The sequence below is a fragment of the Pelodiscus sinensis genome, chromosome 16 (assembly GCF_049634645.1).
Source record: "Pelodiscus sinensis isolate JC-2024 chromosome 16, ASM4963464v1, whole genome shotgun sequence".
NCBI classification, from domain to species: domain Eukaryota; kingdom Metazoa; phylum Chordata; order Testudines; family Trionychidae; genus Pelodiscus; species Pelodiscus sinensis.
In genome coordinates, this window is record NC_134726.1 from 30295241 (window position 1) to 30322772 (window position 27532).

At 43.2% G+C, this 27532-nt stretch overlaps 1 protein-coding gene across 14 annotated transcripts in view; it reads left to right on the forward strand.

Moving 5' to 3' along the window:
* SDK1 (sidekick cell adhesion molecule 1) overlaps positions 1 to 27532 on the forward strand; it is an 855588-nt gene that overhangs the window by 693691 nt on the left and 134365 nt on the right. For 13 of the 14 annotated variants that reach the window (XM_075899629.1, XM_075899627.1, XM_075899628.1 and 10 more), the window contains 3 exons: positions 523 to 621; positions 8888 to 9079; positions 10142 to 10263. In XM_075899629.1, the coding sequence (XP_075755744.1) occupies positions 523 to 621; positions 8888 to 9079; positions 10142 to 10263 (413 nt within the window). Of the gene's footprint in view, positions 1 to 522; positions 622 to 7601; positions 8336 to 8887; positions 9080 to 10141; positions 10264 to 27532 lie in introns of those variants that run through there. The other variant, XM_075899637.1, reaches the window with a different exon arrangement.

The window sequence follows — 27532 nt, forward strand, 5'->3', positions numbered from 1 at the left end:
CAAGAGTTTATCCAAGTGCTGATTGGATAAAACTGACCTTGATTTGCGAAGTTAAAAGACCCTGCCCAGATAGGATTTCTGCTAATGCTGTTTCTGCAGATACAAGACCTGATACCTCAGCCCCTGCAAAGGCACAGGAAGAGGCTGTAGTCTGTGTGAGATAATTTAGGGAAACCAGCAAACGCAATTGCTTTTCAGGATCCAGCAAGCCTGATTGTTCTAATGAGATTAGGCCAAGAAGAGAGACAGAGAACAAGTTGTGTGTCAATCTCCTGCTGCCAGTCTCTTTGGTTCTCTGCGCAGTGTGGATGAGGACTGGATAAAATAATTTGTGATGATAGCCAGAGTGATTCTTAACACCTTGCATTCCCCCTCTCCCCTGCAGTTCTCACAGATGTCTCCTGCTGGGTTCCACTGGCCCTGGCTCAGTGTTTTATTTCTTCAGTGCTAACCTTGCTGCATGAATCACATCAAAAGTAAATGGGGATCTCCTGTTAACAGATTTCCCTTTCTGATTGCCAGAGCCTGGAGCTGTGGGACACCTGAGTTTCACTGAGATTCTGGACACCTCTCTCAAGGTCAGCTGGCAGGAACCTATAGAGAAAAATGGCATAATTACAGGCAAGTATCAGATGTTATCCTTTAAAATAAGGCGTGGGAATGTATTGTTGCAGTGAGGGGGGAAAAAAAGGTTGGATAATAGAACATTTAGAGAGAGCTGCCTACCAACAATGCAGCCTTCCCACTTCCTCTTTAAGGTAATTGAAATATCAACTAGGGCATGTCACCGAAGGCACAGGTCCAATTACCACCAGTCCCTGATTGTGGCCACTGAAAATGTATTAGAAATCAACTCCCCACTGAGCATCAGGCTTGTTAAATCTCACATGTGTTCCACCTGTGTTACTAGATTTCTGAAACTCTGCCAGGCTCTGTTTGACCCTTGGCACTAAGGATCAGGGCCTCCTGATGCTGAATTTGCAGCTGGAAAATCCTGATTGACAACTAAGAGGCTACAATTAAGATGAAATAACAAGTTACCAGAATCCTTCACACACAGATCAAGCTGTCTGGCTATGGATCATTTGACAGAAAGATTAAACATTATTGCTAAATATAGGCTACTAGAAGACTTACCGAGCGTTTCCTAGCTCCTTCAGAGCACGGGGCCGGTGTGGGGGGGGGGGGGGTGCAGGAGTGAGGGTAGGGCTTTGAGGATGTGGGGGGGGGGTTCAGAGCAGGAGGCTGGGAATGTGGGGTGCAGGAGTTAGGGTGGGGAGTTAAGGAGCGGCTCAGAGCAAGGGGCGGGGGATTTGGTGGTGAGGAGGGGCTCAGGAGTGAGGGTTAGGAGGAGGGGGAGCTCAGGTCAGGAGGTGAGGGACTCAGGACAGAGGGTGAAGGTGACCACCAGCTTCTCCCCGGAGGTTGCCTAGGGTGGTGGGGACTGCATATGCCACCTGCCAGCTTGTCCCTAGGGCAGGAGGGGGCTGCACACCCTGCCTGCTGGCTTCTCCCTGGGGGGGCCAGGCTGGTCCAGGGTAGGGGAGGTTTGGGTGGGGAGACCTGTGCAGTCTAGCCCTGCCATAGCTCCTTGGTCCTGGATCAGCATGAGAGGTGTGTGCCCAGGCTGGTTCCATTGGCACTCGCTAATCCCAAATCAGGGAGCAGGGATGGGGGGCTGCACAACACTGTCTGGACCTTGGGATGGGGAAGAGGGACCACTCAGGCTGGCTGGGGGTGGGGGGTGGACAAATTGGATGGTCCAGCAATGCTGGGGGAGGCAGGCTGTGTTTCCTCAGGGAGTATAGGGCTGGTCGTGGTCTGGGGAGGGGCCATGGCGGTGGGGCTCGTGGGGCTTTCCCTCCACCCACCTCATCCATCACTACAGCCGAGGGCCACCAGGGAAGGTTTGAGGTTGGAGGGCCATGTACCTGGACCGGTGGCCGGCAAGATGGTGAGCCCTGTCCTTAGCTGTCCACTATCTTCCTTGTGTGACTGACCCCCTGTGGTCACTCTGCAGTATAGCTGTCCCTCTGATCAGCTTCCTCCCTTTCCATGGTATGGAAAACAATTGAATTCCAGGCACATCCCATTTTCCTGGTATAACCAAACCCTGATCTTGCTTTAAGTCAGGATAGGAGGAAGCTGCATACCAGAGTTGGTGGTTTCAGCTCTTGCAGTTTAGGAGGAGTTCTTGAACAAAAGGGCTCACAGACAGACAGATGCAGAAATCCCTAAGATATAGAGATAGTAACAGCAGAGATCTCACACTTGCATGCTACTTCACCCTTTCCTGCTATAAATCAATCTACTGTATGTCAGTTTGGTTGAGACAATAGCCACTCATTTTTCTGTCAAGGTTAATACATACCTGGAAAAGTTCATGGTACTTATCCTCAGAGGTAAGACTGTCATCAGATGTAATGCATTAGAGAATGAGTGGAGGACAGAAGGTCTGTTTCTCAAAGGATTTTGAATGTGCAAAATTTAGCTTTATTCCAATTTTGAAAAAAACCACGAAAACTTCAAAATTCTCCTGCGATATGGAGTAAAAAAACCCACACTAGCATTGGTGATAAGGCTGCTTTGGGCTAGAGGAGCCCTGTCTTTCTGCTTTCGCATAGGATGCCAACACTGGAACAGGACTTAAAAGGAGTGAGCTCCATTCAGAAGGGGGCAGCCCTGCAAAAGTAACAGGCCGTTGAGCTATTCTGACCTCAAGAAGGGGGTGGACAGCCACTAGAGCCTTGCCCTTGCTGAAGGAGGATGGCTGGTGCTAAAGAGGGGAAAAGACTGAGACTTGCACTAGACACCCAATAAATACTGAAGTAGACTATAATGCTCCCTGGGCTGGGTGAAATAAGAGAGGCCTATATCCTGAAGGGAGCTGCGTATAGTTTTTTCCCCTGTTCTTTTGCTTCAGATCTCTAGTTTATGTCATTTATGCAGGCTGTGATATTGTTTCTCCTTTGGCTGGAGGGTTGAACTCTGCCCTGCTAACAGGACGTTGCCCTGTAGCACCCGCTAGAGTGGGAGTAATTGGGCTGTCACCATGTGCTCCTGATGGTGCTACTAAAGGGGTGCGCTTTACCATTCATGGCATCTCTGCAAAGGATTTTTTTTTAGCTGTTTTGGGTCAATGAAACATTTTGCTTTGACCAAAATGCTTCATTTCATTTCTTGGAAATCATGCCTTGAACTCAGTGGTCTTTGGACAAAGACTGATGGTTGAAGATAGCAGATCGGTAGCACTTCAATAAATCTAGCCAAATCTTCAAACCTGGGTCTCTAAAATTAAGCACCTGAATCAGAGTTGCTAAACGCAATCAGCTCCTACTAACGTCATTGGGAGCTCAGCACATCTTAATAAAAGGGCACTTATTTGGTAAACTAAATATGGGTTTTAGGTGCTTAACTTTAAGCACCCATGTTAGAAAATTTTGGACCATGACATTCTTTGAGGACACATTGAAAGCTAAATATTGTCTCCGGTATTTACTAGTGGCATATATTCAGTCTTCTAGATGAATTCAAGTGAAGTATAACTATCAAATGTGTAAAGAAACACATTAGCCATATCATTTTCAACTGCAATCTTATCGTCTCTCATAAGAATCAGGCACTTTTGCCCATGTGAGTAGCTATGTTCAGTTTAACTAATTGCCCTAGTCCTTTGAAGTGCATATGAGATTCTTCTTTAGTTCCTGTCACAAGTGCTTCTGTGTTAGTGGGGGTTATTTCAAACAGCTGTCCTACTCTATCCCAGATGTGAGTGCACCTAGGTATTGGGACAGGGCAGTGACTCCTGGCTGTATGTTTACTATTCTGATTCAATAGGTCATTTCTGTTGCTGCCATCACTGTAATAACTAGCATAACATGCTAACTATGTGAAGGTTGTAAAGCATTCTGGATTCCTTCGGGGTGAGAGGTGCTATACAAATCTGTGATATTATTATTACTATTGAATTGTTTCAGTGCGGCTTTGCTAATGCCCCCCAAATTAACACTGCAATTAGCAATCTGCCCTCTACAAAGCAGTTCACAAGACATTTGCTGCTTGAGAACTCCTATGCTGGAAATAAGCTTCCACCTCCCAGAATGATTTGGAAACCCAATGGAGCGAGGTGATGGGCTGTTTTACACACAGGGTAGATTGTTTTAGAAGGAAAGGACTTTTAAAAAAGTGCTATTGTTTATGAGGAAATACAGGCAGGAAAAAACTGCGCCAGGCAAGGTTTATGACTTCCCCTTTAGTGGTGTGCATTGTGTTAAGGCTGGGAGAAAGGGACAGCAAGACAATTCATTTTCTTGAATGGCTCAAGGACTATATACAGTGCTGCTTAGAGATCTAAAAGTGCTTAGAAACCCTCTGCTTCATCACTTCTGCTCATTGATATCATTTACTGTGACTCTTTTTTAATTCTGGTACATGAAATGAGAGGAAAACACAGGGAGCATTGCAAGGCAGCCAGCCTGTTCTGGTAAACTGCCCGTTGCTCTCATTGTAAATTTCAGTATCTTCTCTTCTCCCTCAGTAAACTCTGATTTATGAGTGCTTGGATGCAGATGGACAGTTTGTGATTGGATGTACTGGTCTCTTGTAGAGAATTTATTCCAGTTCAACAGAAAATTATTTCTGAAACTGCTCTGGTCATTAGTTTTGGTTAGGCAGCAGTTCAGGGAGAAGGTTTAGTGCCAAAGCATAAGGAAAACACTGTGGCTCCTTTTGTCTTCTTGCTTACACTCAAACCAGATGAAACAATTGTTGCTCAGGCCTATTGAACTCCACTGCACACATCCACGGCATGGATTATGTCTGTAAATCAGAGAGAGTATTTTTTACTGGCCACATGTCCCAGAGTTCTGCCCATCTGCCAGTCATAGATGCTTAAGTGCTATATACTGGAATTCCTTTCCTTCATTTTGGAATCCCTTTCCTTCATTGATGAGTTTGTTTGTTTTAATCTTGCCTGATTTCAGTAGGCTTTATGTGTGTGCATATATATTTTGGTTTGTTTTTCTATGGCTAGATATAACTGTTTTATTATTGGAATTGAAATATACATGTAACCCCCTTTTTCCTCCCCGGGTTACTGGGGAGCAGGTCACACTCACAGGTGTGCCTGGGCGCCTGATGTTTTAACCTAACAGAGATCCTGAGCACCCCAGTGGTGATGGTGTTTAGTTGGGGAAAGCCCTATCCACCCCCTTGCTGCAGTCCCTTGCTTGTAATGAATGTAAAATGGCGGTGCCTCCACCTGGCTGGCCTTGTACACACTCACTGGTGTGCCTTGAGAGCCTCCAGGAACACAGTCATTCCAGCTATAATCTGGATCCAAAACAACAACTACAGATCATATACATCTAATAGAACACTTTAAAATAAACAATCTTTACTTAACTTAAATAAACAGGGATTAATAGAATTAGAAATGAATAGCCTTAACAAAACACATAACAATAACTGAAGTTTATATAGCTACCATTTGTACTACCAGTGACCCCACCCCAGAGTGTCACACCCCTAGACTCAGTCCCAGACGCTTGCGTGGGCGTGCTGATGTTGCAGCTGTAGTGGAGATTTGGTCCAGGCTAAACAGCAGCTCTGTCCCAGGCAGCACTTTTCCAACAAGGCCCAGAAACTTACTGCCTCATGCTGGGCCTATAGAAAGCAGCCTGCTACCTCCCAGTTTCAACAGGCATCTAGTAGCTGCACTCCAACAGCCCCTGCACTGGATCAATGTCCTTGGCAGCAGCCTGGCTCCCCCTTTGGTTCCAAAACTCCAAGGCAGAGTCCCAGACTGCTAGGCCTCTTCTTCAAGCACATGGAGAGAGCCTCCTCCCTTCCTGTTTTTTCCCAAGGGCTCATGGGAATTGTAGTCTGGATTGTAGCAAACAGGGTCTTTTCTGAATAAAACAGAGGCCCCTTTAGAGTAAGGGGACTGCATACATATTCAATGTTGCCTCTGCTTTTGCTCTACATTGACATTGTAAATGATATTTTTCCAGGTGAATCTTTTTTCAGTATATAAAAGCATCAATAATACATGCCTGACATGCTGCAAACCAGGGTCTCTTTCCACATACAGTAGGGGCTTTGAAGTAGTTATGGGCAGCCCATAAAAATGTATAGAGGTGAACCCTCAAAATGTTGTGATTAGCCAAAGATTCTCCTAAACATGCCAATCAGCAAAGGAAAGTTAACACTGTTTAACTTAGAACAACAATGTTGTCACATGTTGTTTGGACATGGATGGATAGGGAAAACCTTGCAAATCTCTTTATTTTTTTAATTGAAAACTATCTTCAAATATTTTATTTTGTTTGTGCATTAAGGGTGAAATTCCCACTTCCTCACACACAGCCTCAATAATCAGGATTGCAGGGCTGCCCTGCAACTTCTCTGTGGCCCCAACCTCATCTGTGAACTACCCTTTACCAGCGTCTGGGCTAAGAGTGGCCACTGATTGCGTGCCTTCTCTGCAGGGGGTTTGAGTCACAGGATTCTACATAAAAATAATTAGTCCTGTAGCACCTTAGAGCCTAATAAAAATGAGGAAGTGAGTTTATCTCTATCTCTATCTGTTAGTCTCTAAGGGTCCATCTAGACTACAGGCTTTTGTCGATAGAGGCTTTGTTGACAGATACTGTCGACAAAGCCTCTGTCGACAAAGAGTGTCTAGACTACATCCAGTTCTGTCGACAAAGCAAGGTGCTTTGTCGACATGAGAGTGTAGATGCAAAGGACAGTGTAGATGCAATAACACCTTCTGTTGACAGAACTCTGTCGACAAAAGACATTATTCCTCGTAGAATGAGGTTTAGTGCCGTCAACAAAACTGCCGAGCTCTGTCGACATAATGTCGACAGAACTTGGCGGTAGTGTAGACGCAAGTATAGTTTTGTCAACCAAAGTCCATTTTGGTTGACAAAACCCTATAGTCTAGACACACCCTACAGTCCTACAGGACTACTTTTTTTTTTAAAGTAACAGAGACCGCACTGAGACTTCTAAATATGCAGGATCCTACATAGTTACAGTTTTTGTGGTTCACCTTCCAACCCTCTCTCTCTCTCTAACCATAATGGTCTATTTGTAGCAGCGCTGTTGCCCTCCTCTGCAGCGTGCAAGGAAGGAAGAGGCTCCCCATGAGATCACTCTGCTCACGCTCCCACCACTGGGCCGCAGATAGAGAGGAGAGTCTAGCTCTGACTCTGTGGCTGACCTTTATCCTTCATTAATAGGTCAATAGACCCCATGTTCAAAGTCTGCATGCTCACAGACTTACAGACTTCAGTCAGACGGGACCATCATGATCATCTAGCCTGCTCTCCTACACATTGCCAGCCACAGAACCTCGCCCACACGCTACTGCTCTTAATTATTATTTTTTCAATGACCATCTGCTACACAAAGTATGATCTCTCTGGGAAATAATACTCCTCGCTTCATGAAAGTTAATGAAACCCACAACACCGCTGAGATGTAAGGAGGTGGTTGTTGTTATTCCCATTTTACTGATGAGGGAAACTCAGGCACTGAGTGTTCAATTCACTGATTAGCACTGAAGAATTCCTGTTTCCCACTCCAGTACCTAGTTTGCTAGATCACATTGTGTCTCTGAAATAAACACTTCTTGTTAAAATCACTGGACATTTTGTGGTTTCACTTTCTATGTATTAATCACTGACATTGTTTTCAGTGATAACAACATGAGTCTGAGTTCAGAGATGGTAGGGAAGGCACCTGGTTGGAAGGCCTACCTTTCTCTTGACGGTTTGTGCCCAGTACAGTTTGAGGGGTTCCTTTTGTATAATCATTTGAATCACATTCATTTCCTTTAATTTCAAGAGCTGCATGTATTCTTTGCCCTGTGCCAAATCACAAGGGGAAGCTGCAGACAAGCAAACGTTTCTGCCAGCTATCTGGAGACTGACACAGTAAGGTTCAACAGAGCTCAGGGGAGAATAAAGTTACCAGAGGAGTAGCAAGGGGCAGAGCAAGTGAGGAAGATGAGGAGGAGAACAAAAGCCTTCACGGACAAAATTGAACAAATCAGACTATAGAAACTTTTATATTCATTTGTCTTCCAGGAACTCTCAAAAGAGCTAAGAAAGGAGACATTTAACAGGCTGCTTCCTATAGAAGAAAGGGGTGGAGGGTCAAGGTTGTAGGGATTAGGACAGTAGGTTGGCTACACTAGGTTCTAAAGGACGGACTAATAATTCACCTTGCTAAAAGTTGCGTGCAGCAGGAAGCTAAGGAGAGTAAAAGTTTTTCCATTTCTCCAAGAGTCCAGCTGTGTTCCTGCAAGATCATTATCATCTGATTTGTAAGTATTTTTAGATCCTCAGCTTAAAAAAGGAGCAGCCCTGGGAGCTGTGCATAGATTTTTCACCTCCTATTCCAACTACTCACTGGTGAGAAGAGTTTGAGTTTTTCAGTGTCTCTTTTCCTGTTCATTTTTTAGAGTTCATAAATCGAAATCCCACTCTTCAAGAAAATTATTCCTGAGGGTTTCTCAACCTTTTAATTGTGCATGCTGCATACATATAGAAAGCTCTTCTATGTAAACCACATCCCTTTCTCTTTGCAACTTCATTGTCACATGATATCCCAGTGGTATCTGCAGGAATCGCTCATGTGGAAAAATACTATTGGAAAAGTACTAAGGTATTTTTAATTGCCTTAATGCATTCAGTGCATTTTTCTTTCTGTAAAAAGGTATCCACTTTGGCGGAGAGTCAGCAACATGACCAGCTGACTCTCAACAGCCCACCAGCAGCAAATGCTCCACCACTTGTGAACCTCTGGATTATCATGCAGGAAGACAAAGAACTCGCCACTGTTATAATTCCTTGACGTCTATGTAATTGTTTTCTAGGCTACCAGATCTCCTGGGAGGTGTACAACAGGAATGAATCTCGTCTGGCTCGCACTCTAGCCAACACAACCCTTGAATACAAAATCACTGGGCTGTCGTCTCTCACCACCTACACTATTGAGGTGGCAGCAATGACAGCAAAAGGGACTGGGGTGGTTACCTCCTCTACCATTTCCTCTGGCGTGCCCCCAGGTTGGTAAAACTATAGAGAATGACTCAAAGTAAATTGACTCCTGTGTGTGGCCAAATTCCAGGAAACACTGGCTTCCTGAGTAAGATAATAATCATGCCTTTATTTTTAAAGCATTGAGGCACAGTACAGCATAATTAACAAAGTATAGAAGGGACTCAGGGATGAGGGGGAAAGGTAATTAAATAGCTACTTTTTATAAATATATAAAGTAACATAAGATGTGGGTCAAGCAGTGATCATTATTTTAAAAAACAAAAAACCCACACATTTTGGGGAAAGGGTGCTTTTTAAAAAGGAAGCCTTTTTTCCCATTTGTAAGGATTAGAGCTATAGTGCATGTGGATTGTAGGATATTTATGTGATGCAAATAAAAATATTTCCAAAAGTGGAACGTGTTGGCATGCAGGAAACTTGTAGAAGTAGTCCCATGTCCTAAAGCCCAAATTGCAATAGTGCGACCACTAAAATGGGCGAGGCAGTGTACAGCTTCTTGTCAAAGTGAGATTCCGGGGAAGAGGTCTCAAATGCGGAAACACTGGCTTACATCTGCTTTGAAAATCTCAGTGAAGTTGGCTATTTACTCAGCAGTATTATGTCTCTCTTTGGTATTACCCAGGATTTACATTTCCTCTAGAGGAAGATAGGTAGGTAAATATTTTATAAATGGGGAACTAAATCACAGAATGTTCAATGACTTACTCGAAATCACACAGCAATTCACTAGCAGAGCTGGGAATGAAGCTCAGGTTTCGAGGCCACCTTAACCACCAGACCATGCCTCTTTTTCTTATGTAGCCTTTATAGTGTTAATCTAGAGTCTAAGGTCCTCCAGACAGAGATCTGTCATTTTATTAGTCTGTAAAGTGCCATGGATACATATGGTGCATTATTAATAATAATAATATAATTACGTACGCCAGTGCAAAATTATTTACTGTATTATAAGTGTTAGCATACTGTACTACTTGCTGAAATATTGACTGTCTACTTGTTGATCTGCACATTTGTACTCTAAATTCCAAAATATTTCTACGCTTTTTAATTTCTTTTAATTGCTACAGAACTCCCTGGTGCCCCGTCTAATCTGGTTATTTCTAACATCAGTCCTCGCTCTGCCACACTTCAGTTCCGGCCTGGGTATGATGGAAAAACGTCCATCTCCAAGTGGATAGTAGAGGGGCAGGTACGTACAAGATAGAAATCTGTTCATAAGGTTCCTGATTAGTAATAGATCATCTAAATCTTCCATTGCTATTCAAATCACATTTGTGAGCTACTTCAGATCCAAGGTCTTGAGCAAACGACCAGTGGACTGACTGTTCTGGTGATGTTTGGTCTCTTGGGGGAGAAAGTAGAGGTTAAAACCCAAGAGAATTCATTAGGATTAGCCAAAAATGGCATGAAAGAACCAGATAGTGAGAGAGAGTGCTTTGTAGGTTTCTGTGCACAAGCAGAACAACAACAAAAAATCAATAAAGGAAAGAGAGGAGCAAACTGAAGGTTTCTTGTGTAGGTCCTAAAATATTTTCTGTATGTATACGAGCGATCTCATCCTTGGAATAATTCACAGGACCCTTTGTAAGGAGCTTTGTATGCATTTTCGGGAAAATGTAAGATGAAACATAAACTAAGCAAACTTTCTATGTTTGAAGTCCAACATTTTTTAAAAAAAAGTAGCAAAGGAAACACTCGTTTGAAATCCTTTAGGTGGCTTTACAGATCATGTGTTATGCCTTGGGTATTAGTTTGTAAGTCACAAAGGAGAAGAACAGTATGAATTGTTTTCTCTAGCAGACTTCCAAACATTAATGAGGCTGTGCAGTTGTTATCATGTAATGCAATATCCATGTTTTTAAATACATATAAGGTGTGTCTAGACTGCATCCCTTTTCCGTAAAAGGGATGCAAATTAGACACATCGCAATTGCAAATGAAGCGGGGATTTAAATCCGCCCCGCTTCATTTGCATAAACACGGCTGCTGCTTTTTTCCGTCTCGGAGCTTTGCCAGAAAAAAGCGCCAGTCTAGACACGGATCTTTCAGAAAATAAAGCCTTTTCCGAAAGATCCCTTATTCCTTATTTTAAGAGGAATAAGGGATGTTTCGGAAAAGGCTTTAATTTCCGAAAGATCTGCGTCTAGACTGGCGCTTTTTTCCGGCAAAGCTCCGAGACGGAAAAAAGCGGCAGCCATGTTTATGCAAATGAAGCGGTGGGATTTAAATCCCCGCTTCATTTGCAATTGCGATGTGTCTAATTTGCATCCCTTTTACGGAAAAGGGATGCAGTCTAGACACAGCCATAGGGTAAGTTCACTTCCTCATTAGTTTTAAGCAATATTCCTCCTGGTTTCTGTCGCTATGCCTTGGAGGAAATATGCATTTCTCAGTTGTTCTCCTGATAGATGAGCTGTGCTTCTTCCTTTCTGCCCACGAATCCTTATAAATGGTATAATCTAGTTTTAAAACTAATGTTGGCTTTCTTCCATCAGTGTCACCACTTTAGATGTGTTCAATTCATTGACTTGTTAGTGAGAGCCTTTGAACTAATTGGTACATTTTAATTCATTGACCTAAATGCATTGCATATGAAAAGTGAAATGGGGGAAATCCTATAATCTGACAATTTGGGACATTCTGCGAAGCATCTCTCTCATGGGACACCACAAGGATGTTGTTGGGAACTTGTTAATTCTATACCCATGGGACCTACATTGGATCTCAAACCACCATTGAAATAATAGGAACCTCAAAGTCTTAAAGCAGCATAATAATAATTAAAAGCAAAATACTTTCCTCCACATCCATGGGGGGGTCCAGATGCCACAAAGACCTTCTGCTGTGCCAAGTAATGGGATTTTTGGAGTTCACACAATATGCATGTTCTGAAGTCAAGCTCTGCATGTGCTCCTTCATGAAGAGGCATTTTGTGGGCAATGGAGAAGCGGAACCTTCTCCTTCTCCTTCCTGAGAAGTGGGAATAGGGGCTGTGAAAATCTAGAACCACCAACTCTTCTCCTCTGAGGAAAGGGCTCACCAATAGTGACTTTGGAGTAGCACTCATACAGCAATGCAGCCTGGGAGCGAGGAAGGATTCCTTCTATCACTGTCTCCGAATGTCTTCTCTGCACTCAGCCCAGCTATTTGGACTTGATATGATGGGAGGATTTGTCCATTAAGGCTTTTAAACTATGTTACTGCCCATAGTAATGATTTATAGTCTTTCTGATCTTTCCCTCCACTAATCTAACTGCATTTTAATAGCACTATATTTGTAGACAAAGTCCCCTTTTAATTGCAGCATTCTATTAAAAAGAACCCAACTGAATCAGGGATGCTTTGAGCCCGAGATTTATCATTCATGAATTACTGAGGGAATGTTTCTAGTCAGTGGTGCATCTGCTGAAAGCCCAATCTTCACATTGATGCCATGACACGGAAACAACAGCGAGTTTAAAAATAGAAATTGCTGGTTTGAGCAAGGCTTCCTTCATGCCTCTGGCGGTATAGTGAGCCGAGCAGCTTCGTGTGCTCCTCATGTTGTTAGATTTTACCTTTCAGATGCTCTGTCGTAGGGCAGTGTTTTTCCTTTGTCATTTCTACTTACATTTGAATGTTACAGTTAAAGTGCACATGGAAACAGCCTGTTGTTTTCAAATCTAAAGCTTTTTTCTGTTTTTTACTGTTTCTATCAACTAGAATCAAATTTAAGCATCTGCTTCTTACTATTCCATAAAACTGTTTTAAATTGTCATCGATGCACCAGTCACGGTGGCAATGGCTGCTATACCAATGCAATTAAATTCTGTTCCTAAAATTAAAAATGACGTAATGCTTCCTTGTGCATCATAGATACATAATAATTGCTGTGCCCAGAGGCTCCAGCCTCCAAATAATTCCCCTGTTGTAAGGGGATGCTCATTTGTTGCCTCTATAAAGGGTGTGATCTGGGGAAATGGGGTGTGCCTGATGGTAGATAAAGCAGATTTGAGGAGCCTTGAGTTGCTCTAATGTGTCTCTTAGGTCCAATCTTTGCTCAGAATGCTCTGTGTCAGGGAAATGCAAAGGGCTCCTATTCTGCAACACAGAACCAGATTATGAAAGTGGCTTTAGGGGCTGCAGATAAGGCCTCAGGCTACGGGGAGGAGCTTTAGCCCAGCCCCTTGGGATGCAGCCGTTCAAACCCCCTCATGTTCTGGCTCTGCATGGCAGGGAGGGGTGGAAGATCAATGCACTGCTTTCCCCCTTCTTCCCCCTGGCTGGAGCCGTGTAAGTCACTGCTAGCAGTGCCCACCACCAGGCTCTACCCCTGCCACTCCCATTGGCTAGAAAATGAAGCCAATGGAAATAGTTGGGGGTAGTGGGTGCCTGCATGTGCAGGCCTATGCAGAGCCAACTATTCTCCCTGGGAGCTGTGCCAGGTAAGCAACCTAATTCTCTGCCCTCTCCTGCACCCAACCTCCTGCCTAGATCCCACTCCCTGGCAGCCCCCTCCCACATACTGAGACTCTCAATTTGGCCCCATCCCAGAGCCTAGGGGGCCCTGCTAAGTCTACTAGGCCCCAGAAGAGTTAATCCAGCCCTGCTGCCACATCTGAGGATCTGGCCTTCAATCTGTCATAAATGCAATACTGTGTCTTGGGTTGTACACGAGTCCTGCATTCCATCATCTCTGGGATGGCTGGAGGTACTTGAGGAATCACTGATGATTTTCTGTGGCGTAATTTAGATCAGAATTACAGGTTAGTATCCATAGTGTGAACAGGAAGGTTTTACTACTTGCCAATACCTGAGTTCAGTGGAATCTTGTCACCTGAAAATGGATGGAGTTCTCTAGGCTGCTTACATTGATAGTGTTGTGCTCAGCTTTTCCAGAAGAAATATAGAGCTCTGAATGGAGGTATACTCATCTAAGCAAGGAAGAAACTGATTTTGTAATGCATTGCTTAATTTGAAACTATCTTCAATATTCTGCATGTGGACAATGCTGGTTTACTGATTAGGATATCTCTTAAACTTATTTGTATTTTTTTTTAAAAACATAAACTACTCCAACACAATTCAAGGATTTAATTCTACTCCTATAATTAAGGATTGCAGTTTTACTTATTATAAGTACCTTGATTGTCTATAGTGAGATCACTTATGTCAGTCAGAATTATTGGATTAATCCTGGCCATATATCACATCTCAATAGCTGGTGTAAAAATTATTTGAAAAAAAAAAACCCTAAGTAAAGCTGTAGGACTCTCAATAGTAGCTCCTTACTATTAAGAGTCCTACAGCTTGTACTTAGGGATTTTTTTTCAAATCATTTTATACCAGATATTTAAAAAAAACGTAAACAGTGAACGGTCCTGCAGCACCTTAGAGACTAGCAACAAAAATGTAGATGGTATCATGAGTTTTTGTGGCCACAGCCCACTTCTTCAGATGAATGGTGCAAGGGGTCCAGAGTTGCAAATAAATAGCAGAAAAAGAGGGGATGGGGAAGGAAAGAGAAGGGAAAAATATTGTCAGTTAGAAGGGGCAGGGAGGGAAACGGAAGGGAAAAATGACGGCCACATTTCCACAACCTTATTACAGGTTAGTAACCTACTGACCGTCACACTTACCTACATGCCTCTGGCTTCCATCCGAGACACATTTCCCAGCCAATTGTTTATAGCCTGGTCCTAAGATACAACCGGATTTGCTCCAGTCCCACAGACAGAGACAAACACCTACAGGATCTATATCAAGCATTCTTAAAACTTAAATACCCACCCAGGGAAGTGGAAAAAGCAGATTGGCAGAGCCAGACAAGTAGCCAGACATCAACTTCTTCAAGATAGGCCCAATAAAGAAAACAACAGAACACCACTGGTCATCACCTACAGCCCCTAACTTAAGCACATTATTAACCTATCCTGGAAAATGACCCGTCACTCTCACAGGCATTGGGGGACAGGCCAATCCTCGCCTACAGACAACTCCCTAATCTCAAACAAATTCTTTCCAGCAACCTCCACAAAGCACACCTCCATCATACTCATCCAGGAACCCATTCCTGCCATCAACTCCACTGCCAACTCTGTCCATACATCTATACAAGCAACATCATCATAGCACCTTACCATATAAGTCACTACATCAGAGGGTCATATAACTGCACATCCACCAATGTGATCTATGCCATCAAGTGCCAGCAATGCCCCTCTCCCATGTATATTGGCCATACTACACAGTCCCTCTGACAAAGGATTAATGGACACAAATCAGACATTCGAAATGGTAACATGCAGAAACCTGTTGGGGAACATTTTAACTTACCCGGGCACTCACTAATAGATTTCAAAGTGACTAATGACATTATAAGTTAAGTATTGTGCATTTATAGCCCACTCTATTAGCCTCATTTAGCATGGACACTCTAATTGACAATTTTTTCCCTTCCCTTTCCTTCCCCTCCCCATCCCCTCTTTCTCTGCTGTTTATTTGCAACTCTGGTCCCCTTGCTCCATTCATCTGAAGAAGTGGGCTGTGCCCATGAAAGCTCATGATACCTTCTACATTTTTTATTAGTCTCTAAGGTGCTGCAGGACTACTTGCTGTTTTTTAATTTTTTTCAGTTATAGACTAATGTGGAAATTTTTAATACCAAATATTGTAAGTTAAGTTTAGGAACTGATTGTTTTTTAATCTTTTAAAAATCTTTGGCGTTCTCTTTAAGCTTCAGACCTGACAAACCCATCGCAGCTGTGTGGGTGTACTGTGTTCATGTACACTATGGAGTGCTAATGCCTGCAATATATTTGGAATGCTAGATTTCTCTTAGGCAGTATTAAAAGTGCTCCTTAAATTTTAATGGTCAGGGAGGGAGGTCATTATTTTAGATCCACAGGCAAACAATACTTAGCCTGTGCTTGTGTGCTGACCTATGCCAGATCCTGTAAGATGTTGACCATCTTCTGAGAGATGCTGAGCACCTTTTTCTTGCATTAGCTTCATGAGGGAAGAATGAACAGTGAACAGTGAACAGCTCACTAGATAGGGCCTCAAGCTCAAGGACTCTCAAACCCTTCATAATCTAATTGGCACCTTGTAGAATCCAGCTCCATAGATGATGAGGAGCTGTTCTTGACTGACTTGAAAAAGAAACCATAGGAAATATTCTTGCTCCATTGAAGTCAAGGGGGATTTTGCCATTGACTTCAGTGAGTCCAGAGTTTCACCCTTGTCACAGAAATTTAGATCTTTCCTCCAAATATGGAATTTCCCACAGCAATACATGGATTTGTACTATAGGTCAGTAAGTCTCCGACAATTGAAAGCTTTGAAGAAAAACATCGAGTAGAACATCAAGGCTAGTAACAAGTGCCTATATGCCAGAGGAAATTTAGGAGTTCCCTTCTATTCAATGGGACGGCTTTAGTAGATGGAGACATCTGACACTATCTGATACTATAATTTTGCCACTTCTATGGAAAAAGTTTGAAAAGTCTCTAAATCATTTTAAATAATTCTAAAATATTTGTTTGAGCTGTATCCAATGGGAATTGTGGTAAGGCAGACAGAGGGATATGAACACCAAAAGCTAATATTTTTAAAAAATCAACCTGTGAAAATCATCATAGTAAACCCATTATGTGTTCTCTTTCTCTGTCAACCAATGAGAGCTGAGTAAATGGCAAAATAAACTTTAAAAAATCCACATTCACTTAACTGGGTAAATGAATTTGCTTTGGGTGTGTTTGTTCCCCTTTTGTGTTTGCATGCCAAAAACACTTGAGTGAATTGTTCTTAATAGTGCTTACTAGCATGGCAATGAAATTTTATATTCTAATGAAGTGATTATCAGCCTTTTTTCATTTGCAGACCCCTAAAAAATTTCAAACGGAGATGTGGACCCCTTTAGGTATCTTAGACATTGTCTGTGGAATTGCCTCTCCCCCGCACTGGTCTACAGACCACAGGCTGAAAACAACTGTTCTAATGAATTAATATTCACACTGGAAACTGGATTAGATGTGTGTAACTCTTATAATCAGGGAACAGATATAAAACCAGGTGATTTATGTCAACAGTCACAACCAGTCACACAGATCATGTTTCAGATAGTGAGGATTAATTGGTTGCAGTGAACTGTATGCCACCAACCTATACCGTAAAAAGAATTAATGAAAAAAGTACTGATTAATTTGGAATAAAGCATCAGTCTGAGGAAACTGCAATATGCTCACGAACATTTCAGAAATAGAGAGAGAAGCTGATTTTGTCAAATAAATTATTCATTTTGAACAATTCATTTAGGGCCAAATTGTGACTAATGCAGTGCAATAAAGGGCTACTGCCTGGCAGACCTACAGCACCCATTTGCATCATGGGTAACAGTGCATTAGGACACAGCTACTTTCCCTCTCCCCATATAGATGGACTGTTATGGTGTGGAAGAGAGAGGGTCTAGACTGCACTGTACCACGTATAGACACAATACTCTTCACTCTCTCCAGAGGTGTGGAAAACAGTCTCCCTCCCAGGCTGCGGTTCCGGCGGCAGCACAACAATGTGGGCTCATGACCAAGCATGACAGAGGTCTCAGCTGACCGAACTATGCCATTGTACTCTCACACTTCATGTGTTTTATGTGAGTTTAGTAACCATGAGATTATTTTCCTTTATTTCTGCAATGATGGAATAAGTTTAATTCACTTTGAACTTTTCACTGCATTTGGCCCATTATTCCATTTCTTCTGGGTCTACTTCCAATATTCCAAATCTCTGACCCACTACAAGCAACCTCCATCTGTTGTTTGTAATACACATGATTAAACAAAAGAAATTAACTAGATTGAAAATAGTTGTGATTAATTGTCTTGTAAAAAAAGATCAAAGAAATAGTATTTTTCAATTCACCGCAAACAAATCCACTGAGTCCTGCTTCTTGTTAAGCCAATTTTTAAGACAAACAGGTTTGTTTACATTTACGGGAGATAATACTGTGTCTTATTTATTGTGTCACATGAAAGTGAAAACAGGTATTTGCATGGCACAGCATTGCAAGATGTGCACATGCCAGATATGCTACATATTTAAATGGCCCATCATGCCTAAACATATAGGCTCTAAATTTTCGTTGTTTTGGTTTTGAGTGCAATTATATATATAAAAAAATACTTTTATAAGTTGCACTTTCACAATAAAGAAACTGCCTTTCAGTACTTGTCTGAGGTGAATTTAAAAATACTATTTTTTTTGTTTATCTTTTTACAGTACACGTATTTGTAATAGAAAATAAAATGAGCACCATATATTTGTCATTCTGTGCTGTAACTAAAATCAATATATTTGAAAAGGTAGAAAATATTTAAAAATTGTACTAACTTTAAATTGGTATTCTATTATAGTTTAACAGTGCAATTAAAGCTAATGTGACCAATCACAACCAGCCAGCATGGATCATGCTTCAAATAGTGAACTAAATAATAACAATCATAATTTTTAATCTCACAATTGATTGTGATTGTATTTTAATCAGTTGACAGCACTTGTTTGTATATATAACAACCAGCTGCCATCAAAATGTTCCCTCATTTCTTTCCATATCTGGTAGGAAGCTGAATCAGATAATATAACGTGTCCTGAACATTCTCTTATATTTTGGGTGAGTGTCCTTTTTAATGCCTGTGCACTACCAAATTTTGGTCAAGCCCATGGTCACATGATTTAAAATAATACATTTTCATTATTTCAGCTATTTAAATCAGAAATGTCAAGGTGTTGTAATAATAGGAGTACTGATCCAAAAAAGTACTGGGGTGGGGGGGGGGGCGATACTGCTATTTTAACCCTTGTGCTACTGCTGGTAGCGGCATTTCCTTCAGAGCTGGGCATCTGGAGAGGTGGCATCTGCAGGCTGGGACCCCAGCTCTGAAGGCAGAGCCACTGCCAGCAGCAGCACAGATTTACGAATTTTATAGTATAGTATTGTCACATTTACTTCTGTGCTGCTGCTGGTGGGATGCTGCCTTCAGAGGTGGGCACCCAGCCAATGGCTGCAGCTCTCCCTGCTGCCCAGGTCCAAAGTCAGCACAGAAGTAAGAGTGGCAATTCAGTGACATCCCCTCTCACCCCCCACTGCCTAAAATAAACTTGTGCCCCCCCTGCAACTCTTTGTGACCCCCCCACTGCAGCTCCTGGTGACCCCCCCTACGAATTGGGTCAGTACTCCCAATTCATGAAATGCAGATCATCAAATGAAATTAATAGGTTGCGGGTTTTAAAACAACCTCCCAGCCAGCATAAATGATCTCCCAGCCACAGGAGAAAGGACTTAGTGGTCAGGTGATATCTTAACAGCTGGCTTGCGAGTTCAGTTTGGGGAAGAATCACAGAGAGGGAGGAAGCTGGGTGCCTGCCAAAGCCTTGAACCAGTATCTGCAGGAAGTTGAGTACTCCAAAGGAATCAGCCTGGGGATGAGTACTCTATCATAGCACCGAGAGGGATGCAAGGAACTGAGCTTGGCAGGGACATCAGATGAACTAACACTGGGGATTGAATGTTTTATATTGGAGCAAGGGATGGCTGGGAAGGTTTCCCAGCAGTGCCAGGAACAGGGCAAGCTGAAGAAAAAGCCCACAAGGATGGAAGAACCTTTTTATTTACTGGCCCTTTTCAGTTGGACTTTTGTTACCCCAGAAGGGGTTATGTTCTTCCTGTCTTGGCCGGAATGCCAAGCTACATCTCCTAACTGACCTAAGTGTGGGAGGCAGAAGAGACTTCTCTCAAGGAAGGAAACTGAGGCAGGGAGCACAGGCTGTGCCACGCTTAAGCAGAAGGAGGCTGTATGAGGTGGCCACAGCTCTATCAAACAGGGTTTCAGAACTGTGGGAGTATGTATCCTATGTGCTGGGCAACAGAGAGTGCAAAGTTCCTGTACATATAATGGAGAAAACTGTCAGAAAACAGATTTGCACCTCAGGAAGATCTTTAAGAGCTACCACCATATGAAGCCATGAGTTAAGAATGAAATGGTAACTTTACCTGTGAATTACTCTTATTTCATGGGTTAAATCGAAACCTCAATGTCAGTGGAGCTATTAGGATTTATCCATTGTATAAGGTACTTCTCTTGATGTCATTTTCACTTTAGAGCTTGCTACATAAAGTGTCTGAAGCTCTGACAGTTTTATACTTTTGTCAATCTTAAAATCAAAAATGGCTGAATCAATTTTAAGTACTCTTTTGTAAGGAAAATATTGCATTTGGGCTGACATCCTCCATACCAAATTTCATCCCAAAGTGACTTCAAATGACTGTTATAAACCTCTACAATGAAAACTCTGACTGCCTGAACTATAGCAGAGCACAAGTAGCCCCTATAACATATACAGCATGTCTGTGCTACAATTAGACACCCATAGCTGACCTGTGCCTGACTAGTCAGGCTCTGGCTAATGGGCTATTTAACTGCAGTGTAGATGTTTGAGGTGGGGCTGTAGCTCTGGGACTTTCCTACTCTACAGGGACTCAGGGTACGTCTACACTGCACGCTTATTTCAAAATAAGCTATTCCGGAATAGTTAATCCGAAATAGCTTATTTCAAAATAGCATGTCTACACTTTAGGGTAGCCTCAAAACTAGTCCGAGGCAGGCTTCCCCAATGTAGACGTGCTATCTTGATTTAGAGCCCCGGGAGGCACTGGGGAGGAATAACTTAGAATGGCCCTGGTGAAATAGCAGCAATGGATCATCTACACATTCCTTATTTCGAAATAGGTATTTCAGAATAGGCATTATTTCTTGTAGAATGAGGTTTACAGATTTTGGAATAAGCTGTCCGTTATTTTGAAATTATTTCGAAATAACGGAGTGGCTCTGTAGATGTTCACATTATTTCAAAATAACACTAGTTATCTCGAAATAATGGTACAGTGTAGACACACCCTAATCCGTAATGTCTATATAGCAATTAAACAAGCCCTTAGCCTGACTCCCACAAGCTTGATTCAGCTGGTATGGGCCAGCCATGGTGTTTTTTGTTTGTTTGTTTGTTTGTTTGTTTGTTTTTAATTTCAGTGGAGAAATGCCAATGGAAACAGGATCCTTTTAGAGTGCTTAGTCCTTGCTAACCATTCTAGGTTTGGAACCATTTCCAATCTTTGTATTAGCATTTCCTGTAAAAGCGAAGAGGCAAACACCTCTGATTTTGCACTCCAATATTCAATGATAATTGGTTGGAATTATAAATGTGGTACTGTTCTATACTGTCTGGTTTCTGAAAGCACAGAAGGTATTACCCTCTCAGTGATAATGCCCTTGGCAGACTGACTGGATGGCTAAAGAGTTTGGCAACTGAATAGACCCTTAAGCACTTAAGGCATCAGTCAAACTGCAGGCTAGGTTGGAAATGAACAATAGCTATCGTTATGTGATGACTGATGGTTTAGTGGCCTAGCTGGAATGAGTTGATGGGCATTATTATATTTGTATTGCTGTAGCACCCACAGGCCCCTGTTAGGATTATGGACTCATTGGGCTGGGAACTTTTCAGATTTCAACTACAAAATAGTCCTTGGAAAATGGAATAGTCCCCTGCTCAAGATAGTCCTCTACATTAAAGAATTGATATTGAGAGAGCAACTAAAAGGTCTGCAACAGGAATTATAAGCAGGGAGGCATCCCAACCCCACTCTTAGTGCAATGCAAATGTACCTTTGTGTGGGTCATTTCTAGACTTAATCCTTTCTTGGAGTTGCTTTTATTGTTATCTGAAACGGCAACAGATTATAAGCCCCAAATCTAAACTTCCTCCTATTCCTAAAGAATTCTTTTCCCCGAAGATCCCTTTGTCCCTGCCTTTACTGTTCTCTACCTGGGGAAGCTCCTTTTACACTCCTTTGTTTGAAGCTGATGGGATGTCCTCTGAGTGGAGTGGACATCAGAGTGATTTACCAAAAATAACTGCATCTTTTTGCAGGGTTGGTCCTAGAACCATGTATCAGGATGAATCCCCAACAAAGTTTGGCATCTCTGTGTGGCACCTGGGGCCCTATTAGACATATCAAAACAGTAAAACACAAAATTCCATCTTTACATATTCTTTTGTAAGCCTGATTCCTAACAACTGCTAAATGCATAAACTCTTACTTAATTTACTGTGGCCTACAACTCTTTGTATTTATGTCCATCCACTCACGCACAGTATGCTCCAGTTGTCTTCATTTAGCATGTATACAGAGGACGTGTACTCAGAGTTCTACTGTTGACTTCAGTGGAATTAAATGAGGCCCTGTATGTGGAAGTTGCCCTCTTGCTGATCCCAGGATGTTGGAAGATGGAGGGGATGTTGGCGGGTTTCCACAAAAGTTCTCTGTCTCTATTTCTGTTTTTCTTCAAAGTTCTACTGAGAGACCTGAGCATCTCCTGCAAAGTTGTTTGCTTCTTTTCCCCCTCCTTTCGTCCTCCTCCCTGTACAGGTCTAAGCAAGGTTAATAATTACTGTCTGTAAAGCCATTCTCCCCGTAGCCTCCAAGGCCCTGAAGTGGATAGTATGCCACCTGTTACCCAGCTGGCTTTAAAGTGAGGAAGCTTCCATTGTGCCAAACTGGTCCTGGGTCTGCCTTTTCTCAGAGACTGCACCAGTCATCCTTATCGGATAAAGCTTTGTTCTGGTATGGGGGACACTTTGGGGACATCCTTTCTGAATCTTGCCAAGATCTTAAACACACAGAACCTTCACTGTTACCTAATCAGTGAAAGACTTTTAATGTCTCCGGTTTCACAGCCAGCTGGTAAAGGCATACCTGCAAAACAGGCAGGGAATTGGACATCTCTCAAGCTTGATTCAGTGTCAATTGTTTACAAAGTCTCATGGGCCTCTGTGGTTGAACCATGTGGTCCTTAATGTGTATTAATGATCTGCCTGCTGCTGCATATGGATTGAAACCTGTGGTGTTTTTTGCTTTGCAATAAATAGTCTAAAGGGCTATTATTGTTCTTAAGGCTTAAAAGGAAGAATCTAAATCACTGCAGGAGACAGAAAAAGAAATGTTGCTGTGTTTGAAACATTGTGGGCTTTTACTACATACTTACTGCAGCACTTGGAGGTGATATTAAGAGCCAGGAGCCTGGCAAAAATAACCATTTACTAATGATTTCCTACAAAAAAATAAAAAACTCCTTTCAGAAAGTGTTCTCTGAATCTGTCATAAAAAATCAGCCCACTCACTCCCCAGTTGGCGTTGTTAAAGAAAACTTTTTATCGGATATTTATTCCTTGAGCTCAGTCTGGAGCTGATCAGTTTCAGAGTAGAGATTTGACTTGTGACGCCTTTCCTATGCTTCTGTGCCCATGAACTTTGCAAAAATCTCTGTACTCAACAGAACTGAGATCTTCACACAGTGCTCAACATTTCCCAGACTCTTACTTTTCTGTAAGAAGATTCTAGTTCAGAAGATTCTAGTTCTTTGCTCTGAAGTTATCATTGCCATCCTTGGGACTGGCCCTAGGTATCTGAGGGCATGTCTACTCCAGGAAATTATTTCAAAATAACTAAAATCGAAATAATAATTCCTGAAATAACAAAATCAAAATAGCATGTCTCCCACTATGGGGGAACATTGAAATTAGTCAGAATCATTTCAAAATAGCGCATCACTGATTGGAGGCTGCCTTGCTCTTAGAGCCCCCAGATTCCTGTGGCCTGCTTGGTCAGGTGAGCTGCAACGTGTGCTTTCAGGGGCGTGCCTCTACAGCTCTGTCTCACACACCACACCTCCACTGCCTGCCCCCTCACGGGACACAAAACTCTTCCTCCCCCGGCAGGTTCCCATACACAGGATCAGTCTCCTCCACATCGCTGCACTTGACCAGGAGTACAGCCATGACCCTGTGGCATGTGCGGCACTGCTAAGTGTTTCCATGACCCCAGATTCCTTAGTAGTGGCTTGTCATGGGAAGATGTCCCACCACAGAGGCTGGAGTAAGGCAGGCCTGTACAGGAACCTTGTGAGAAGGACTGAGGACTGAGGCATTCCTGTGTGACAGCGTCATGGGGCTGAATGGTGCTCCATGTGCACCCACATGCATAGGCTGTTATGCGACACCCCACCCCAGGCCAAGTAGGCCAAGTGAGGAGCATGCAACCCCTTGCAGCCTGTCACCTGCCCCCACGTGTAAATAGGGAAAGCTATAGAACTCACCTGAAGTGCCTACCCCGGGATTGTCCAAGGCCTGGGAGACATCCTGGGGGGGGGGGGGGGGAGAACTGGCTCTCTAGGGTGAGGAGTAGGTCCTGGCTGGCAAGCATGGTCACCTAGTTGTCAGCCTCCTCCTCCTCTTCTTGTCCACAACCCTGCCCTCGTGGAGGCTGACACCATGTGGGTCCTGGCCAGACTCGGTGAGCATGTGGGGGGAGTTGACCGCCCCCCCCCCTCCCAGAATGGCATCCAGCTGGTCGTAATAGCAGCACATGTGTGGTGCCATCCTGGAGCATCTGCTTTGCTCCTTGGCCTTGTGGCAGGCCTGTTGGCAGGGGTGACCTGTGAGCCTAGGAAAACTAGGCAGTTACCTAGGGCGCTGCCAGCCCGAGCGCCCGATGATATCATGGCCATTGACGGCTGTGCAGGCGGGGGCGCCGATCGCGCCTTCCGCCTGGGGCACCAGCTGCTGCAGCTGGCCTCGGGCCGCTCCTGCCTGTTGGAGCTCTTTTATTTTCATCCAGACTTGGTCCAGGTGTAGCCTTTGTCAGCCAGGCTGGTAGCCATCTGGCTGTAGATGTCGGGATTCCACTTTCTGGTGCAGAGATCCTGGAGGTTGGTCTCCTCCCCCCAGACCTTAATGAGGTCCAGCATCTCCGCACCAGTCCAGGCTGGAACTCTCCAGCATCTCTGTCCAGTGGCAGCCGAGGGAGCAACAGGAGTGCTGGCAGCTGTGGGAGGTTCTAAGGGAGCACTGGGGTCAGCCATGGCTCTGTTAGATGCTGCTATATAGCATGGGGCTTGCTAAGCTGGCCACGTGACACACACCCTGCAGCCTGGAGTTTTAAGCTCAGCAGGAGAAGGGGAGCAGTGGAGCGGGCAGGTGTGGCCAGAGCAGTTACAAGTGCGGCTTTAAGAGGCCTCTAGAGGCCAATTATTTCAAATTAGCAACACCGGATTGTCCACACTTCTGCTATTTCAAAATAACAATTTCAAAATAAGCATTATTCCCTGAGGAAAGTAGGAGTACAGATTTTTAAATAACCAGTCTTTATTTCAAAATAACGGGCATGGTAGTGTGTATACAATGCTTATTATTTCAAAATAAGGGGGGTTATTCTGAAATCACTCCCTAATATAGAACAGGGCTGAGAGACCTCCTTCCCCTCCAATACCATGACTCTGCATGAAAGCTGTTGTCCACCAGAATGATCACAGAACCAATAGTAATAGAGATGTAACCGTGTTAGTCTGGTCTAGCTGAAACAAAAGACAGGACTATGCAACACTTTAAAGACTAACAAGATAGTTTATTAGATTATGAGCTGTCACCTTAAGATTCATGCTTAAATTTGACACTTTATGCCTGGGTCTTAACAAAGATGCTAATTACCTTACCCATTACAAAGATAGCTTCCCTAATTATCACCTCTATTATCATTAGCTCACAGACATTAATCTCCCTCCCCCCCCCCTCTGTTCTGAAATTTGATTTGTCCTCTTTAAATGTGTTCACTTTTTTTGATTGTATCCCTTTGGTATATATGGTCATGCCAATTTTCTTCCACAATTTGATCTGAGGAAGTGGGTCTGGCCCACGAAAGCTTATCACCTAATAAACCATCTTGTTAGTCTTTAAAGTGCTACATAGTCCTGTCTTTTGTCACAGAATCAATCACTTTCTGAATCAAGAGCAAAACTCATTTATTTGGTTTAGCTTTCCTTCAGTTTCTCCATGCACAAGCCCATAGAAACACAATGCACCAATTCAAACCCAAACAAGTAAAAAATCTATACATTAATCAAGTGCTTCTTCTATAAGAAGAGAGAATGAGGTAGAGATTTATTTCTACCTACTATATATTTGAGAGAATTTGTCTGTTTCTTTAAGAACTGCTCCTAAATGTTAAGAGCTAGGACCACCAGATTCAGTATATAGCTTCCTCTTATCATTATCTAAAGCAAAGTAAAGGTTTGGTTGTGCTGGGAAAATGAGATGTACTGGAATGGGATTGTTTCTCCTAAAACCATGCAGAAAAGGAGCAGGCTGGTGATGTGTCTCTCTACCCTCCATCCAGAACTCCCTTAGCCCTGATCCTCCCACCCCCAGGCACCCTTTAGGGAGGGCTGAAGCTCCCTCCCAATTCATATGGGGACATCTCTGGCTGATCCCCTTTGTCAGAGAGTGAGGCAAAATGGTAGTTTCTTTCCTCTGGCTGGGGAGCACAGGGGGGCAGACAAACCGAGACTTGCCCCAGTCCGGGGACATGCACACATCTCCCAGCTGTGCCCGCTGGAGCAGCATTGGCCATGGAGGCACTTCTCACTTTGCGCCAAGCTACTGTGGTGAGAGAGGACTGGGGTAGTGCCCTCTCCGCAGGACAGCCCGCATACTGAACCCCTCATCCCGAACCGCACCTCAGAGTAATGATTTAAATGAAACATGTACTCTTTGTTTTATTTTCCAAAACCCCAAAATTACTTGAGTTAAGGAACCAAGTAATGCTGGGAAAATCTTATAGTTTTAAATACTTGGCAGCGCTAGACTCTAAGGCTGTGTCTACACTGGCATGAATTTCCGGAACTGCTTAAAACGGAATACTATTCCATTTTCAGTTTTTCCAGAAAAGGAGCGTCTACATTGGCAGGCTGCTTTTCCGGAAAAGCGTCTGTGGCCAATGTAGACGCGCTTTTCCGGAAAAGAGCCCCGATCGCCATTTTCGCGATCGGGGCTTTTTTCCGGAAAAGACTGCTGGGCTGTCTACACTGGCCCTTTTCCGGAATAAGGACTTATGCCCGAGCGGGAGCAGAATAGTTTTTCCGGAATAGCGGCTGATTTTGTACAGTAAAGCGTCGTTGCTTTTCCGGAAACTCAAGGGCCAGTGTAGACAGCTCGCAGCTTATTCTGGAAAAGCGGCTGATTTTCCGGAATAAGTGGCCCAGTGTAGACACAGCCTAAGAGTATGTCTACACAGCAAAGGTATTTTGAAATAACTTTCCTAGTGTCTACACAAGCCAACTGCTATTTTGAAATTAATTTGAAATAGTGGAGAGCTTATTTTGAAAGTGGTAAACCTCATTCCACGAGGAATAACGCCAATTTCAAAATTGCTATTTCAAAATAAGTGCCATGTAGATGCTTATTTCAAAATAGGGGGCCTCCAGCCCTTCCCAGGGTGCCCTGCCACAAGGTAACTTCTGACCTGATGCCCTGCTGGAACCAGTTCTGGCTGGCCTTAAATGCGATTCAGCGTCCAATCTGTGTGGACACTC